The 17,108-nt window shown below is 43.6% G+C and overlaps 1 protein-coding gene across 1 annotated transcript; it reads left to right on the forward strand.

The window, feature by feature from the left end:
- The first annotated feature begins 701 nt into the window (after positions 1-701).
- WEE1 (WEE1 G2 checkpoint kinase) lies at positions 702-13,829 on the forward strand. Its single transcript, XM_065636098.1, has 11 exons — positions 702-1,431; positions 3,692-3,900; positions 4,406-4,472; positions 4,556-4,728; positions 5,666-5,787; positions 6,448-6,594; positions 6,987-7,082; positions 9,357-9,442; positions 9,698-9,868; positions 9,961-10,106; positions 12,519-13,829. The coding sequence occupies exons 1-11, from the start codon at positions 874-876 to the stop codon at positions 12,667-12,669; spliced, it is 1,926 nt and encodes a 641-aa protein (XP_065492170.1). The 5' UTR covers positions 702-873; the 3' UTR covers positions 12,670-13,829.
- Positions 13,830-17,108: the final 3,279 nt, after the last annotated feature.

Here is a 17,108-nt window from a genome sequence, read left to right on the forward strand (position 1 = left end):
GTGGGTTTATTTGTTGGGTTACATTTCATCAGGGTGGTACTAGATGGAAAATGAAGCCAAGAGGCAAAGTTGTGGCATCTGTAGAGGGACAGCCTGATAAACATCCACTGTGTATCACATTTGCTGTGCTGAGACTTTGGGTTCGATTGAAAGTGTCTTGCAGGAGTTATTGTTAAGAGCATGGGGTGTTGTGTGTGAGGCTCCTGTGTTTCTGACTGCATTTCAGATCATGTGAATAGAGTTATTCGGAACGTATTTTTTTCTTCAGCTAAAAAAGGCTCTCTTTAACTGCCCTGAAAGAAGTTATTGTTCTCGGGCACACGGAAGGAAGATTTTTGCACACTCTTCCAGAAACCGAACACTCGCTGTGCGGCAGCAGCCGCACCCTCAGAGGGCCGCGCGGCTCCGGGCAGCACCCGTTCAACGCCCGCTCCCCGGGCTCCGCCGCCGCTGGGTGCGGCCGCGCCCCCGGGCTAAGATGGCGCCGCGCCCGCGCCTCACCGGGCGCCCACGTACGTGCGGCCGCCCCGGGGCTGGTTTCGGGTGGCGAACCCCGCCCCCGCCCCGCCCCCGCCGTTCGCGCCAAAGCGCCTCGTGACGCGGCCGTGTGTAGGTCCGCCCCCGCCCTCCGTGTTTTCAAACTGGGTGGGCGGGCGTGATTGGCTGGCGTGCGTGCCACGTGATTAACGGTCGCGGGAAAGCCGCGGAGTCCGAACAGCGCGAGGCGAGCGGTGCCCGGGGGCAGCGCCGTGCGGAGCCGCCACCGCACCCAGGGGCGCAGCGCGGGGAGCCCGCGGAAATCCGGAGCGGAGCAGCGACAGCGGGCGCGGCGCGGTCGGGTTCGGCCGTGAGCGGGGCTCGCAGCGAAGCGCCATGAGCTTTCTCAGCTTGCAGCAGGCGGCGCCGCCGCGGCGGGTCTCGGCCCGGCGGGCGGCTGCCCCGATCCGGCAGAAACTGCTGTTCCTGAGCGGCCACAGCGACTGCGAGGAGGAGGACGAGGACGAGGAGGAGGAAGGCGGCAGCAGCGGCAACAGCACCGGGGAGGACTCGGCTTTCCAGGAGGCGGACTCGCCGCTCTCGGCGGCTCGCACTCCGGCGCGGGGCGACCCGCCCCTGCTGGAGGAGGAGGAGGAGGAGGAGATGGAGCCGGCGGCGGCGGCGCTGCCTGACGAGGGGGACTCGTGGGAGGAGGAGGGGTTCGGCTCCTCTCCCGTGAAGTCGCCCGGAGCCTATTTCATGGCCGGCTCGCCCTCATCGCCGCCCCCCCACAAGGGCCGCCGCTACTGCGGGCGCTCCCCGCCGCACCCGGCGGCCGGCGGTTACCGGCTGAGGAGCGAGGAGCCCAGCTCGCCGCTGCCCGAGTACCCCGGCACGCCGCCTCACAAGACGTTCCGCAAGCTGCGCCTCTTCGACACGCCGCACACCCCCAAGGTGAGGCCCCGGCCGGCCCCGCCGCGCCGCGGGATCCCCTGGCCGGCCTGCCCGGGGTGAGGGCGGAGGGGGCGCTGGGCCGGGCAGGGCTCGGGGGCCGGGCCGTGCCCGGCGGTTGATGCGGGAGGGGGGTGGGCAGGGGGCGGTGGGGACCCGAGTGCGGGCGGGGTCGCCCCGCGAGCCGCTTGCACCACCCGCCGGCCCGTAACGGCAACTTGGCGGCTGCCCCGGGACCTGCCCACAGCCCGTCCGTTACGGTTATGTAACCGCGGGGGGCGACGCGCCGCTCGGCCCCGCGCGCCGGTGGGCCCAGTAGGGGGGGCCGGGGGGGCGAGGGGCGGGCGGCCGCGGGCACCGCCCCGCCGCGTGGCTCCGCGGGCCCGGCCCGGCGCCGCTCGGTGCGCTGCCCGGTGCGCTCCGCGCTGCCCGCCCACCGGCCACGGCCTGGGCGAACGGGGGAGGGACAGCAGCGCCGCGCCCCCCAGTCGTGCGGTTTGTCCCGTAGGGTGACTGGGGGCGTGGCACGGTCCCCCCTTGTACATACAAAATATTTATAAACGCGGTTTTATGTATAATTCATCTATAAATATCTTTACCCTGCTTTTACTATATTTTGTGGAAAAGGGTTTTTTTAAAAGATTGAACTAGAACATGAAACTCTTAAAACTAAATATTTTAGCGTCGTGTGGGCATTTGTACCTTTATAACCAGAAAGTTAAAGCCCGAATTGGGCTCTTGAGTTCTGCTCTTGTACTGTAAGCCAGTGCAGGGTGTGCGTTAGCTATTTCGCACCAAATGTAAAAGGCTATTTGAGTAGCCGGTGCTGTTAAACTGATGGGTTAGAAAGCTGAAAGGGATAGGTAACTCCGTCAATAGCAGACTTTTGGAAGGCGTTTCAACTTTTGAACTCGACACTCATGTAAATTAACACCGTATGGTGAATTTAAATCTAGTGTTAATGGGCTTCCTTTCTTCATTACTTTTTGTATAGCCCTTTAAAAGTAATCCAGGGATAATCCTTGGGGATAATCTCCCAGGGGTCTATAGACTATAGATTGAAAACAACTGATTTAAGGTGCGAGGAAGGCAACCTTGTTAATTGGTTTTCTACAGCTCCCATCTCAAATGACATTTCACTGGTAGAAATCAGTGGTACATGTTTGGAAATCGTAAATTGGTGATGGTATTTTACTAAATCAGGAGCAGACACTTGAGCGATGCAAGAGCCTTGTGGATTGTGATACTAAAATCAAGGTCTTAACGCTGCGATTCAGTGGGATTCTCAAGTTAGGTGCCCCAGTTGTACATGAGCTATCTTGGAGACATTATCTTTGGAATCTGGAAGAATCATTTGGTTAAGGTGGCCTGTGGAAGTAGTGAAATGTGTGTTGAGACACACAGTGACCTAAAAGTCTTAATCTAGCCCAGATTTGGGGAGTGCAGTTGAGATTCCCAAGTATTGAGCCTTCTTCCAGATGGTGGTTTGGGGCTTTAGTTATGTCAATTCAGTATTTTGTAAGGTGTTGCTAGGATAAGGCAATAATCCGGCTCGTGATCTGAAGAGATCAGTGGTTGGCATCCTCACCAGCATGTAGGAGTCTCAGGTGCAAACTGCCCTGCCTACCTGAGAGAGGTTTCATCCTGTGCCTGGAAAATGCCCAACCACTCAAAAGATCTGTTTCGGGTATTGAACTGACAGCGCAACAGTGCTGTCAATTCTTGAGTAACTTTTTGTAGGTTCGTGAAGAGGCATCTGCGCATCAATATTAAATCTTTTATTACCTTTTTTTTCTTTTTTTTTTTTTTTAGTTTGCCAGCTAAATTTGTAGTTACCAAAGATAATTTATGTGTCTCATCTGAACTCCATATGTGAAAATCACAGTGACAGAGGACAGGATGGTCCATGAGTTTTATCTGTGTTCGTTTCATGGACAAAGAATTGTCCAACAAGTTTAGGTGATTATATGATTAAGGACAGAAAAACACTGCTCTCATAGTCTTTCCTGTCTTTTAAAAATTATTTTAACATTCAGTGTTTCCTTTAATTGTTTTTGTGTGGAGTGTAAAGCCTGATAGTTTATTTGGAATTCTTTTTGATGGAGATGCAGGTATTTAAATAACTCATGCTAACTTTGATTAGACAATATTGTAATGATGCCTTTCAAACATGACCTGCTGTTTACGTCTAAAGCAATATGGAGGCTATAAATGTCTTTTTTGGTCTTTTTTTTTTTTTTTTTTTTTTCTTTTTTAAATACAGAGTTTGCTTTCTAAAGCACAAGGAATAGGCTCCAGCTCAGTCAAACTTCGAGGGGGTTCTCTATTTATGAATGTTGGGAGATCAGAGAGGCAAGAAGAAGATATTAGACAAACACCTCATGTGAACATCAATCCCTTCACTCCTGATTCCATGTTCCTTCACAACTCTGAAGGAAAATGTCGTAGGAGGAAGAGAACACACTGGAATGAGTGAGTAACTTGTATCTTCTTTTGTTAAGCTTATCTTTAGAACTACTTTTAGCTGTAAAAGTTTTGTTACGAGTTGCTCCTATGAAAGTACTTTTCCTTGAAAATCCGTTAGTCATGCATAATATAGCTCTCAAAGTATCTGCTTTGAGATACAAGATATTATGAAATAACTATTTAGCATTAGATCTTTTGATTATGCAGCGAGGATAGACTAGGCCGTGTCCTGCAGTCTTTACCTGACTGAATGAGCTATGTAAATAGTCTTTATTTGAGGAGGGAAAATCACATTAAATACTACTATGAAACATGAAGAAATAAATTACAAAGATATTAGCATGGTACCTTTATTCTATGAGTTTGCATTTACAAATAAATAGAATTCAATTAGTTAAGCGTAGCTAGAATGGGAGAATTAGATCTCAGAAAAATCAACAGCTGCTAGACTTCAGTTTTAAGTTTACTTAAGCCATATTACTTCTGCAAAAGTAACTAGTGTGAATTTCAGCTCTTGTGGAGAGGACATGGAAGCAAGTGATGGAGAGCCTGAAGATGAAACAATCAGACCTGCTAAGGTAATTAATCTGTAGAACTTGATACTAAGTTTGGCAGTTTGTGTATCTGCAGATCTAAGTATTTTCCTTTCTAAATTTTGCAGAGGATAACAATAACAGAAAGTAATATGAAGTCACGATATGCAACTGAATTTCATGAGCTGGAGAAGATCGGATCTGGTGAATTCGGTTCTGTGTTTAAATGTGTGAAGAGGCTTGATGGCTGCATCTATGCAATAAAGCGATCCAAGAAGCCCTTAGCTGGCTCAGTGGATGAGTAAGTATTTCCTGCTATTAAAAGTTAAATCACCTCTTGGTGCTTTTTCCTCCCATGTCTCTTTGTATTGGTTTCTAGGCAAGGCATTTAAGAGAAAACTATAAATATACACGAACTAAATGTAAAACGTACAATTTTGAAGTCACTTTACTTTTTTTTTTTTTTTTTCTCCTGGGCACTGTGCAGTACTGCAGAGGAAAGGCTACTGGGCCTTTCTCCTAGCAGACGTTGTCCCAATGTTCTGTGTGGAAACAGATTTTTCTCATCTGGAAAATTAGAATAATGCTTACTTGCATTAATGGCAGGAGGGGACTGTATGAGTAAACTGCAGTGATGAGCCTTTGAGATATGAAAGGAAAGCAATATTTTCAAGTGGGTCCTCATCATGTCCACTTGAGTGACATGCAGATTAGTTAAGTCAGTTTTGGAGTATTTTTTGGCATTTGTGAATGAGTCTGTGATTCATGGCTTTTTCCCCTACTGTTGTAATAGTTATAATATAAAACTCCACAAGTTTAAATTGCTTGAAATTACATACCAGACTTATACACAAGAAGTCAGGAATGTTGAGTTCAGTCATACTTCTGGCTTATGATCATAATTAGTTTTTTCCTAAAACTTCAGTGATGCTTCTCAAAGCTTGCTGCTACTGCTGCTTGGAAAGTACGTAATGGAAGTGGCAACTCCCTCAAGAATTATCTGCAACAAAATCTGGGTTTTGATGTTCATATACTTAGCCTGTAAATACAATCTAAATTATATTAGCTGTTGGGATATAAATGCGAATCTACCTTACCATGCCACAGAACTGAATATGGAGATTTTAATTACAAACCTGAGCTGGCAGAGGTGTATGATAATAAGCGTTCCTATGAAGCTGAAATTGAACTTATTTCCCTTCGTAATACTGTGTGCTGTTATTTTTTGTGACTAACAGGCAAAATGCTTTAAGAGAGGTCTATGCACATGCAGTTCTGGGACAGCATTCACATGTAGTAAGATACTACTCTGCATGGGCAGAAGATGATCATATGCTTATACAAAATGAATATTGCAATGGTAAGTAAAGTTTTATCGCTTGTTCTGAACTTGCTTCCAAAAATCTAATTTTTGAAGATCTACAGGTATCTCTACAAATCCCTAGCACTAGTTAGGAATTGATTGCCCTACACATTGCTTATACCATCATTGTCTCAAATGTGGCTGATGTTCCTTTCTGTTGGAGAAGGCATATCAGATATATGAAGCAAAAACTATAAAAAATTGCAGAAAAAGTCTTAAGTGTTTGAGCATATTGGAAGTACAGTGAGACATTTGCGAGCAGCAAAACTGTTCTTTCTTCTGTACAGTAGTACAAGATGGAATAGAGAAAATTACCAGAGAGTGCCCTTTAAAAAGCGAAGTGGACCTGATCTCTGAAGCTTTTTGCCATTGTTGATAGCCTGCCAGAGATCTGGAAGAGGGAGAGAGGTCTTTTTCCTTGTATTGGTATCCTGTAATTTGCATGGCAACTACAGCAAAAAAATAATTTTGATATATTACGTGGCTGTAAAGAGGGGATACAGCACTAGATTTTACACTTCCTATGTATCATCAGCAAGTTCTTCATATATTCACTGTTAATTTTGGAAGCCAGTTGTACTTTTGGAAGAAAGTTATCATTACTTTGTCAACTGTTTGGTATAAAATAATGAGTTGTTTTCTTTAATGTTGTCTTAGGTGGCAGCTTAGCAGATGCCATAAGTGAAAATTACAGGAATATGCGTTATTTTACTGAACCAGAACTGAAGGACCTGCTACTTCAGGTGGCTCGAGGCTTGAAGTATATTCATTCAATGTCACTGGTACACATGGATATCAAACCTAGTAAGTTTGTTAACTGCTTTACTCTGTATTGACAACTTCCTCAGTTAATTTAATCTGTTGTAGAAAAATGAGCAGTTAGCCACACCTTTCTAACTGTAGATTCTTCACCGAAGTTCTAAACAGCAGTACAAAGATATCGGTTATAAAATTGGCTAGCAAACTGTTGTTGAGTTTATCTTGGGTTCTTTTTGTGTAATTGGCTCTACTTGCATAACGCTTGGCTCCCTTCCCAGCAGAGGGGCCAGAGCGAGTGTTACAGTTTCTTTCTTGCTCTACTAACTTGGTATGTATACAACTAAAATTTCTGTGTGGCTAAAGCACACTGTAGTGAAACTAGATAAAGTAGAAATTGGACTTTTTTTTTTTTTAAAAACAATTCTTCTCTTTTTCAGGTAATATTTTTATATCTAGGACATCAGTCCCAAGTACAACTTCAGAAGAAGGTGATGATGATGACTGGTCATCTGATAGAGTAATATTTAAAATAGGTGAGAAGCAGCACAGTTATGCTTAAAAGAATTGCATTGTCTATTTGTCTTCTGGGAGCAGAATACCAAGCAGAATTGCAACCCTGGACTTCAGCAGGGCCAACTTTGGCCTTTTCAAACAATTGCTGGGGGAAATCCCCTGGGCAAGGCTGCTTGAAGGTAAAGGGGCCCAAGATAGTTGGTTAACATTCAGGGACTGCTTCTACCAAGCTCAAGATCAGTGCATCCCGACACGTAGGAGGTCAAGGAGGGGAGCCAGGAGACCTGCATGGTTAAACAGGGAACTGCTGGGCAGACTCAAGTGGAAGAGGAGAGTTTACAAATCATGGAAGGAGGGGCTGGCCACTTGGGAAGAATATAAGGCTGTTGTTAAAGAATGTAGGGAGGCAACTAGGAAAGCAAAGGCCTCCTTAGAGTTAAACCTGGCAAGAGGGGTCAAGGACAACAGAAAGAGCTTTTTCAAATACATGGCAGATAAAACTAACACCAGAGGCAATGTAGGCCCACTGATGAATGGGATGGGTGCCCTGGTGACAGAAGATACAGAGAAGGCAGAATTACTGAATGCCTTCTTTGTCTCTGTCTGCATTGCCGGAGGCTGTCCTGAGGAGCCCCGTACCCCTGAGGCCCCAGAGGAAGGCAGGGCAATGGAGGAGTTTGCCTCAGTTGGTGAGGACTGGGTTGGGGAGCAATTAAGCAATCTGGACATCCATAAATCCATGGGTCCAGATGGGATGCACCCGCGGGTGCTGAGGGAGCTGGCTGAAGTCATTGCTGGACCACTCTCTATCATCTTTGCCAAGTCTTGGGAAACGGGGAAGGTGCCTGAGGACTGGAGGAAAGCAAATGTCACTCTGGTCTTCAAAAAGGGCAAGAAGGAGGACTCGGGCGACTATAGACCGGTCAGCCTCACCTCCATCTCTGGGAAAGTGATGGAACACCTTATCCTTGGTGCCATCTTAAGACATATCAAGGATAAGAGGGTCATCAGGGACAGTCAACATGGCTTCACCAAGGGGAAGTCGTGCTTGACCAACCTCATAGCCTTTTATGAAGACATAACAAGGTGGATTGATGATGGCAGAGCGGTGGATGTGGTCTACCTTGACTTCAGTAAAGCATTTGACACAGTCTCCCACAGCATCCTCACGGCTAAACTGAGGAAGTGTGGACGGGACAATCGGGTAGTGAGGTGGACCGCAAACTGGCTGAAGGAAAGAAGCCAGAGAGTCGTGGTCAATGGAGCAGAGTCTAATTGGAGGCCTGTATCTAGTGGAGTGCCTCAAGGGTCAGTTCTGGGACCAGTATTATTCAATATATTCATCAACAACTTGGATGAGGGAATTGAGTGTACTATCAGCAAGTTTGCTGATGACACCAAACTGGGAGGAGTGGCTGACATGGCAGAAGGCCGTGCTGCCATCCAGCGAGATCTGGACAGGCTAGAGAGTTGGGCGGGGAAAAATTTAATGAAATACAACAAGGGAAAATGTAGAGTCTTACATCTGGGCAGGAACAACCCCAGGTTCCAGTATAGGTTGGGGAATGACCTATTAGAGAGCAGTGTAGGGGAAAGGGACCTGGGGGTCCTGGTGGACAGCAGGATGACCATGAGCCAGCACTGTGCCCTTGTGGCCAAGAAGGCCAATGGCATCCTGGGGTGTATTAGAAGGGGGGCGGTTAGTAGGTCCAGAGAGGTTCTGCTTCCCCTCTACTCTGCCCTGGTGAGACCTCATCTGGAATATTGTGTCCAGTTCTGGGCCCCTCAGTTCAAGAAGGATAGGGAACTGCTGGAGAGAGTCCAGCGCAGGGCCACAAAGATGATTAAGGGAGTGGAGCATCTCCCTTATGAGGAAAGGCTGAGGGAGCTGGGTCTCTTTAGCTTGGAAAAGAGGAGACTGAGGGGTGACCTCATCAATGTTTATAAATATATAAAGGGTGGGTGTCACGAGGATGCAGCCAGGCTCTTCTCGGTGACAACCCAACAGTAAGACAAGGGGTAATGGGTTCAAGCTGGAACACAAGAGGTTCCCCTTAAATTTGAGAAGAAACTTCTTCTCAGTGAGGGTGACGAACACTGGAACAGGCTGCCCAGGGAGGTTGTGGAGTCTCCTTCTCTGGAGACATTGAAAACCCGCCTGGACGCCTTCCTGTGTAACCTCACCTAAGTGTTCCTGCTCTGGCAGGGGGATTGGACTAGATGATCTTTTGAGGTCCCTTCCAATCCCTAACCTTCTGTGATTCTGAAAAATAACTTTCTTTTCTTTTTTTCAGGTGACCTTGGTCATGTAACTCGAGTATCTAGCCCACAAGTGGAGGAAGGTGATAGCCGCTTTCTTGCAAATGAAGTCCTGCAAGAGGTAACCATTCTGTTTGTGGAAAAGAGTGATGTTGGGTCTGCATGCTGTTTTGTTTGCAGTAATTGAGTTGCTGTCTGCCACCTCCTTGCTGGAGGAGGAACTTCCTGAATAGTATCACCTTGAAACACTCAAAGTTCTTTAAAGGGGAATGTATTGTTGTAGATATGCTCAGTGCTGAATAATTTAGCTGTGTGTTAGATTTCTTCTTACACTGGGTGGTACATGTAGTAAATTTATTTTTCTTTATTTTTCAAGAACTACATGCATTTGCCAAAAGCGGATATTTTTGCTCTTGCTCTGACTGTTGTCTGTGCTGCTGGGGCTGAACCACTTCCAAGCAATGGGGACCAATGGCATGAAATTCGACAAGGAAAACTACCTAGAATACCACAAGTGCTTTCCCAAGAATTACTAGACTTACTAAAAGTAAGAACTCTTGTACCTAGTGGCTCGCTGATTAGTGTGATTTACTGTATTACTGGCATTAAATAGAACGCCTTATTTTCTTTTCTTCCAAGGTTATGATTAATCCTGATCCCGAGAAAAGGCCTTCGGCTGTGGGACTAGTCAAGCATTCAGTGCTTCTCTCTGCAGCAAAAAAGAGTGCAGAGCAGCTCCGGATAGAACTGAATGCTGAAAAGTTCAAAAACTCGCTCCTGCAGAAGTAAGTAGTTCCTTGAGGTCCTTAAATATAACTTAATTTCTAATGGGTTTTCATATAAGAGTAGAGTGATGATAAAACAGGACCGTCCTTGTTTCTGCATCAGGTCCACAAATCTGTATGCAGGTCCATACCTGAGAGTACAAAGTGGGTTACATAACTTCAAAAGGAGCTTTTTCCACAGAAGGAACTTCTTGAATGCCCTAAGGGAATCTCAACTACACTATTAGTATTCAAGGCATGCAAAACATTACAGTTTTTAAAAAATGTTTCAAGCATAATGCATACTTTTGTGACTTGTAGAGTGTAACTTAAATCTATACTATTTGAGTCTATATTTTTCCCAGGTCATCTTTACGCTGAAACATGTTGGAAAACATGACTTATATGAGCTAGTTTGAACTTAAATGAAAGAGCACATCAGGAATGTTTTTGGACTAATTCGACTTGTACACAGCAGTATTATTAGGTTACCAGAGAATCTTTTGTATTGGGAGGTCATCTTGTCCTACCCCTCGCTCAAACACTCAACGCTGAATTAAAGCTTTGAAGAAGATATTCCCTTTAGGAAAGTCTGATTTCTGCTTAAGTTTCAGAGAAAGAGTTAGTAAGTTAAGAAGTTATCATTTGAATCTTTCACTGTTGTTAACTTTGCACATATGTGTAATAGGCAGGCTTTTAAGAGGGAATATAGAACACTGGTTACTTTCTGACTGGCTTGTGTTGAATGAAGATGTTAACTTCATGTTTGGATTGTCTCTGTTGCTATCTGCTTATCTTGCCATGCTACAGTCTGAATGTAGCCAGACTTGCCTTTTTAGATGGTTATCTTTATAATCCTCCTATGAATTACACTGACTGCATAAGGAGTAATTTGACAGTTTGTGCAGGTTATTCAAGGACAGATTTGTTGAGGTAACTTGCTTGTTTTGTACAAAGGCAACATATTTTTGTATCATGTCAAAGGATAAGTTGGCAAAGCTAATGTTTTGTGAAGACTGCTTCTGGCTTGGCAACAAGAGTGTTTTAAAAGGAACACTTGGCCGCAGTAATTTTTAACATTGTGTAGGATAGTGTTCCATAAAATAGTTCAGGTGTAGGTACTTTTGGTTTATGTTTTATTTTGGTTTTTTAACACTCCTGCACTCGACCCATTTAAGATACATACCATACTTGTGTATGCAAGGTATCATCAGTGAAAGGAATTCTTGTTAGGAAACTCAGCTTTTCTACTGTGTCATCTTCTTCAGAGGAAGGAAGAATTCAAGATTAGACTTCTAGGGAAGAATGGGAGTATATTGTAAAACTTAATTACTTGGTAATGGTGTGGTGGGTGGCTGTCCATTTGTGACTGGCATCCAGTCTTTAGGGAAGGTGACTGAAAATTGATTGCATTCTCCTGCAGTGAACTGATATAGTGATAATGTGGGAAGGATTAGTTGGGACGTGGGTGTTAATCAATAATACTTTGGCTTCTAAGAATGGTAGTAGCTTATTATACTAAAACATGCAACTTAGAACTAAGTACACCTACACCAATATGCAGCAAGCTTATAAAATTTGATCTTGGGCTCCAGATGTGAAGTGAGATTACAAGTAATAGCTCTTACAGAAGAGAAAATTATTTGAGGGGTAGTTTGGGATAGGACAAGGAAAAGATTATGGGGGGAATCCTGACACTTAGCCATTGTCAACATTTAAGGCAAGGACCAAAGGGGTGTGTGGGGAAACCCTTCATAAAGATAACTTTGCTCTTTAGTCAGACTATTTCAGAGTTTTATTTAACTTCATCCTCAGACTGAGTATTGGTAATTCCCTGAAACTGAATAGTTGACGGAGTATTGCACGGGGACAATGGCCTGTGCTACCTTCAGTGACTCAGCCTTGCGGTTTTGGGATGAAGTTTTTCTGTTAGGCAATAAAGATTTAGGTTGTGATAAGCTTTTGATGTGGGTATGCAAAAGGAAAAGGGTGCTTCCTGAGTCGACTGTTGCCAATTACATTCATCTAAGCTCTGTCTGAATCTCCTGCAGAAGTTCAGTTGTGGCTGAATGCTTCTTTTGGATAAACCTAAGTAATTAGCTCTTCAGTGATTTATCGTATAGCATGTAGAAGGTAACTGAAGTGTTGAGCTGCTTATAAAAGGCTGGATTTTAAAATCTGAGTTGTGTGAATCTGTCATTTCCTTCCCTTGTTCGAAAGAATGAATATCTAGACAAGTAACAAACATCCCACTTCTGTCCTCTGGGTTGTAAACAGATGGATGTGAATGATAATGGTCTTAGTATAACCTAAACTGATGGAAAGACATGAGTTCTGAACTGCTGTGATTCATTTGAAACACTCTCGCTGTGATACGCCTGGGAGTCCTTACCGATACTGTTGCTTAAGTGTGACTCTCTCTATGCCTTGCAGAGAGCTGAAGAAGGCGCAGATGGCAAAGGCTGCAGCTGAGGAGCGAGCATTGTTCACTGACAGAATGACAACTAGATCTACAACACAGAATAGACCATCGCGACTCATTGGAAAGAAAATGAACCGCTCAGTTAGTCTTACTATATACTAACTATGAAGTCTAAAAGAACTACTGAGGATGGCTATAGCATCTCTGCTGGACTGAAGCCTAAGGAATTGAAGGAAGCTTTCAATTCCTGGTTTCTTGTCCCGTCTTTAATTAGTGTCTCTAGTTTTACAGGAGTTGCTTCTGGTTTTTACTTGTACAATATGGCTGATTAGCTATATTAACCTTTTGAGTTAATGGACTCAGTTACTATCTTGTCTATAGAGGATCCTGGATGTTAATCCCTAAGACTTTCAGTTACACTGTTAGATGTTACATTTTCCCAGGGTTAACCACTATAGTGGTGTGCTGCTTTGTAGTGTTACAGCATTGTAATAACAAGTAATATCCCTTAATGATATTTAAGAGGGAGGGAAGGGGCCTTGCTTTGGTAGTTAACTGATTTTTTTTTTTGGAGTAGAGGGGAATAAATTTTGAAAGACGGGCTTTTAAGGCCACCTACACTCAATGTACCTGATGTCAGGTAGACTTTTATTGTGAATTTTATTTGTATATTCAACTGGGAGCACTTTGTAGGCATTGCATAAACCACAGCTTAGAAACCTGTGGAAATAAGTGCCATGTGGAACTGCTGCTATTTTTAGTTTGTTGTCCTCGCTGTAAACTGTAGCATTAAAACAATCATTATTGTGTTAATAGGCTTCTTGTTAAAACAATTACGTGAAACAAATCTAAGCTGCATTTTAGTGAAGGCAGCATCTTTCTCTCGAAGCTAGTGCATTGTGAAATAATGCACCAATTTAATATTTGGATTCTGTATTAGTGTAGTGCAATTGTTAATGTCTTGGCTATTGATGTTTTGTAATTCTTTCTAATAAGGTTCTCTAAATGTTGATATTCTCTTCAGTTGCCCATTCTTGAGGCTATTGTACATTTTTTTTTAATGTTGGAATACTTGTAAATAATTGTTTAGTTTAAGTGTTCAGGTTGTTCTTCATTGTTTATGTACATAAGTTTGATCGTGCTTATAGTATACTATACTGAAACTGCAGTTTGAGATGCCAGCAGTCAAAGCTTGACTATTCAGTTTTAAGTTCCAAAATGAACAGAATGTGGCTGTCAGAACCTGTACTGATGTTGGACCTAGGCTGACAGATGTTGCTAAAAAATAGAACTGTTCTAATTACTGGCTTGGCTTCATTAATTTTAGTTGGAACAATGTTTCCCATTTTTGCTCTATTTGTTCTTAATAGTGTTGAATTTGAATATTAAAGTTAAAAGTTTTGTTTAATATTGTCTAACACTTATTTAACTGTAGCTGTGGAAATAAAATATTGAGTCAGGAATATACTATGGCAAGTCCTGATCAGATCTGCATCCTGCTCCTGCATAATGCTTGTGATTCCCTCTCATGAGAGCGGGACAGAGGTAACATACTCGCTGGTAGTTATGTTAGGAGAGAAACACCACAGTGTGTGCATTAGTATCTATAGCAGTCTGTCTCTACAGCTTCAGAAATGAATGGTACTGCATGATGGAAAGATGAAGCCCCTGGAAGATTTGAAGTGGAACCCATAACTGTGAAGATGGAGGACTAGATGAAACTATGTGAAGAAAGACCTGGGTCTGAGGTAAGGAGGGGAAAACTCATGAATTGCTGAAAATGGGAAGAGAACTGCTGGTTTGGAAGAACAGTGGGAGGAATCAGGATAGTCCAGGGTACACAATAACAGCATGTTCTGTGGCATGGATGCAGAATATTTATGCATTTGCATTCTACCTCACATAAAGAAGAAAGACACAGTAAAATCTATAAATGCTTAATAGATTAGTCTATTGGAGAAGCTTTTACATTGCTATATTAAAGAGTTGCAGGTGACTTGGAGAAGATGTATGTGAATTGAATGGACTAACATAAACTAATTTTGCAGTTAGCAAATGAAAAGTGCTGAGAATTTTTATTTGTAAGAGATTTCGGTGCTCATCATAAATGGCAGTGAAATTCAGAGGCTTGGTTTAAGTAACTTTATTATCTGAATATGCAGTTCTCATCAGTAAAAACAGATAGATTGGAATACCTTTAAATTTTTACTTTGTATGATAGTCCTGTCTTGTTTGTGAGAGAACTCAGAATATCTTTGATGGTTTTGTTGCAGCATTTTAATGTTCATCTACACTAAAGGAGACCTCTCTTAAAGCATACTTCCAAACAGCTGTAAATATCAGTTGATGGTGGATCAACAAACTTAATACACCTTTCTGTGTAGTGTAAATAAATTTGATCTACCTATGATAATTTTCAGAGGCTTGTTAGATCAATACAGGAATTGCTGTGCAAATAAGCTGTACACAGTAGCTACACAGCCTCATAGAAGTGTGCTCTTTGCTGGGTGAAAGTCTGGCTGGAGGGCCGGGCCCAAAGAGTTGAGGTGCATGGAGCCAAATCCAGTTGGTGGCCGGTCACGAGTGGTGTTCCCCAGGGCTCAGTATTGGGGCCAGATCTGTTTAATCTCTTTGTCAATGATCTGGATGAGGAGATTGAGTAATCTGTACATTTGCAGACTGAGGAATTTTGCGGCTGAGGAAACTGGGGCTGTTCAGCCTGGAGAAAAGGAGGCTGAGGGGAGATGACATCGCTGTCTGCAACTACCTGAAAGGAGGTTGTAGCATGGAGGGTGTTGGTCTCTTCTCCGAAGTAACAAGCGATAGGACGAGAGGAAATGGGCTTAGGTTGCGCCAGGGGAGGTTTAAATTGAATATTAGGAAAAATTTATTCACTGAAAGGGTTGTCAGGCGTTGGAACAGGCTGCCTAGGGAAGTGGTAGAGTCACCATCCCTGGAGGTGTTAAAAGATGTGTAGACGTGGTGCTTAGGGACATGGTTAGGTGGTGGACTTGGCAGTGTTAGGTTAATGGTTGGACTCAATGATCTTAAAGGTCTTTTCCAACATAACTGGTTCTATGATTCTATTGTGTTGCTGGTCACTGGTTTCATACCTGCCATTGGAAGGGATGCCCATCCTAAACCATGCAACTGAAGTGGCTTTGGATGCTTTAACTCTCCTGTGCGCCAAGGAGAATGTTTAAAAAGGAGCCTCAGGGGTTTTAAGTAGTTTATGGGAGCAGTAAGTATGATGAAATTTTATCTCAAAGTTTCGTAAGCTTTCCTGAGGCCAGTGATGAGGCTGAGAATCCCGGCCCAATGGTGGCCAATGAGAAGAGGCAGAGAATTTGGCAGTGCATGCTAATGTTTCCAATGAATACTCCCAAATTCAGTGATTCCGTGGTTCAGATGCTTACTGAGTGAGAAGCGGTATGTTTTTACTGACATTGAAGGGTTTTTCTTTTTTAATAGAAACAATCTTACAGTAATTTTGGTAGCTTACTAATTTATTGCAAAAACATTTGGCCTTGAAGGCAAACAGATGGACGAGGGGTATGTCTGTAAAGAGAAGTTAGCACCTTCCAGCTGGAAACTGTAGCATAACCATAAATTGTTGTTCTACTTTCACAGATTGCATATCACACTCCCAGCAATTTTTGCCATGAATTCACACAGGGTTGACCAGCAAGAATTACTAAAATAAATTTAGTTGTCTTTTTTTTTTTTTTTCCCAGTTCCAAGTGTTACAGAATCAGAATGGTTTGCATTGGAAGGGACCTTTAAAAGTCATCTAGTCCAACCCACCTGCCATGAGCAGAGACATCTTGCACTAGATCGGGTTGCTCAGAGCCCCATCCAACCTGACCTTGTCCCATCAGCTCACTGATTTCCTGCTTTCTCCCTACCTCCCAGATATGAGCTGTCGATTACCACAGACCTAGTAACACGTTTTATTTTAGCTGGGATGAATGCGAACTAGTTAAGACGTAGAACCTGAAAAACTTACTGACAACTTGTTTTTTTCATGAAGTTATCGAGAAGCTTTACCTCCACCTAGAAATGGAGGTGGGCGCTGTTTGTATATTTGAAAATAGGGTTTCTGTTTCATACATTGCATTACTTCAGATGATAACATTTAAAAGTCTCATGAATAAAAGTATACTTAGTCACCTTATTCTTGTTGAACTGGGGAAAAAAATAATTGCCATGCATTGTTCGACCCTCTGCCAAAGCTGATGAGTTTGACCTTATCTTTAATGTGTTTTGTGGTCTCCAGCAGCACCTGCTGGACAAAGTAGTCAACTGTACACAAAATTTTTGTCTTTAAAGTGTTCCTGTGCTAGTATGACACTCGACCCTGAATGTTAGAAAGCATTATCTTGTTCTGCAGTAGTGACTGAGCATTCTTGCCAGCAGTAGTTCAGGTAAGTGTTGACTTTAATTTTTTCCTCCACACCCACTCCCTTAGTTCTGTAGGCTTGGAAAAGGCATCCTCATGATTTCACCATAAATGTGATTTGGTATATAACATGTACGCACACTTAATAAATCTGTGTGTGTGTGTGCTACATATGCTATCGCCGTGCTTGAGGACTGGGGTC

The sequence above is a fragment of the Caloenas nicobarica genome, chromosome 5 (genome assembly GCF_036013445.1).
Source record: "Caloenas nicobarica isolate bCalNic1 chromosome 5, bCalNic1.hap1, whole genome shotgun sequence".
In the NCBI taxonomy this organism is placed as follows: domain Eukaryota; kingdom Metazoa; phylum Chordata; class Aves; order Columbiformes; family Columbidae; genus Caloenas; species Caloenas nicobarica.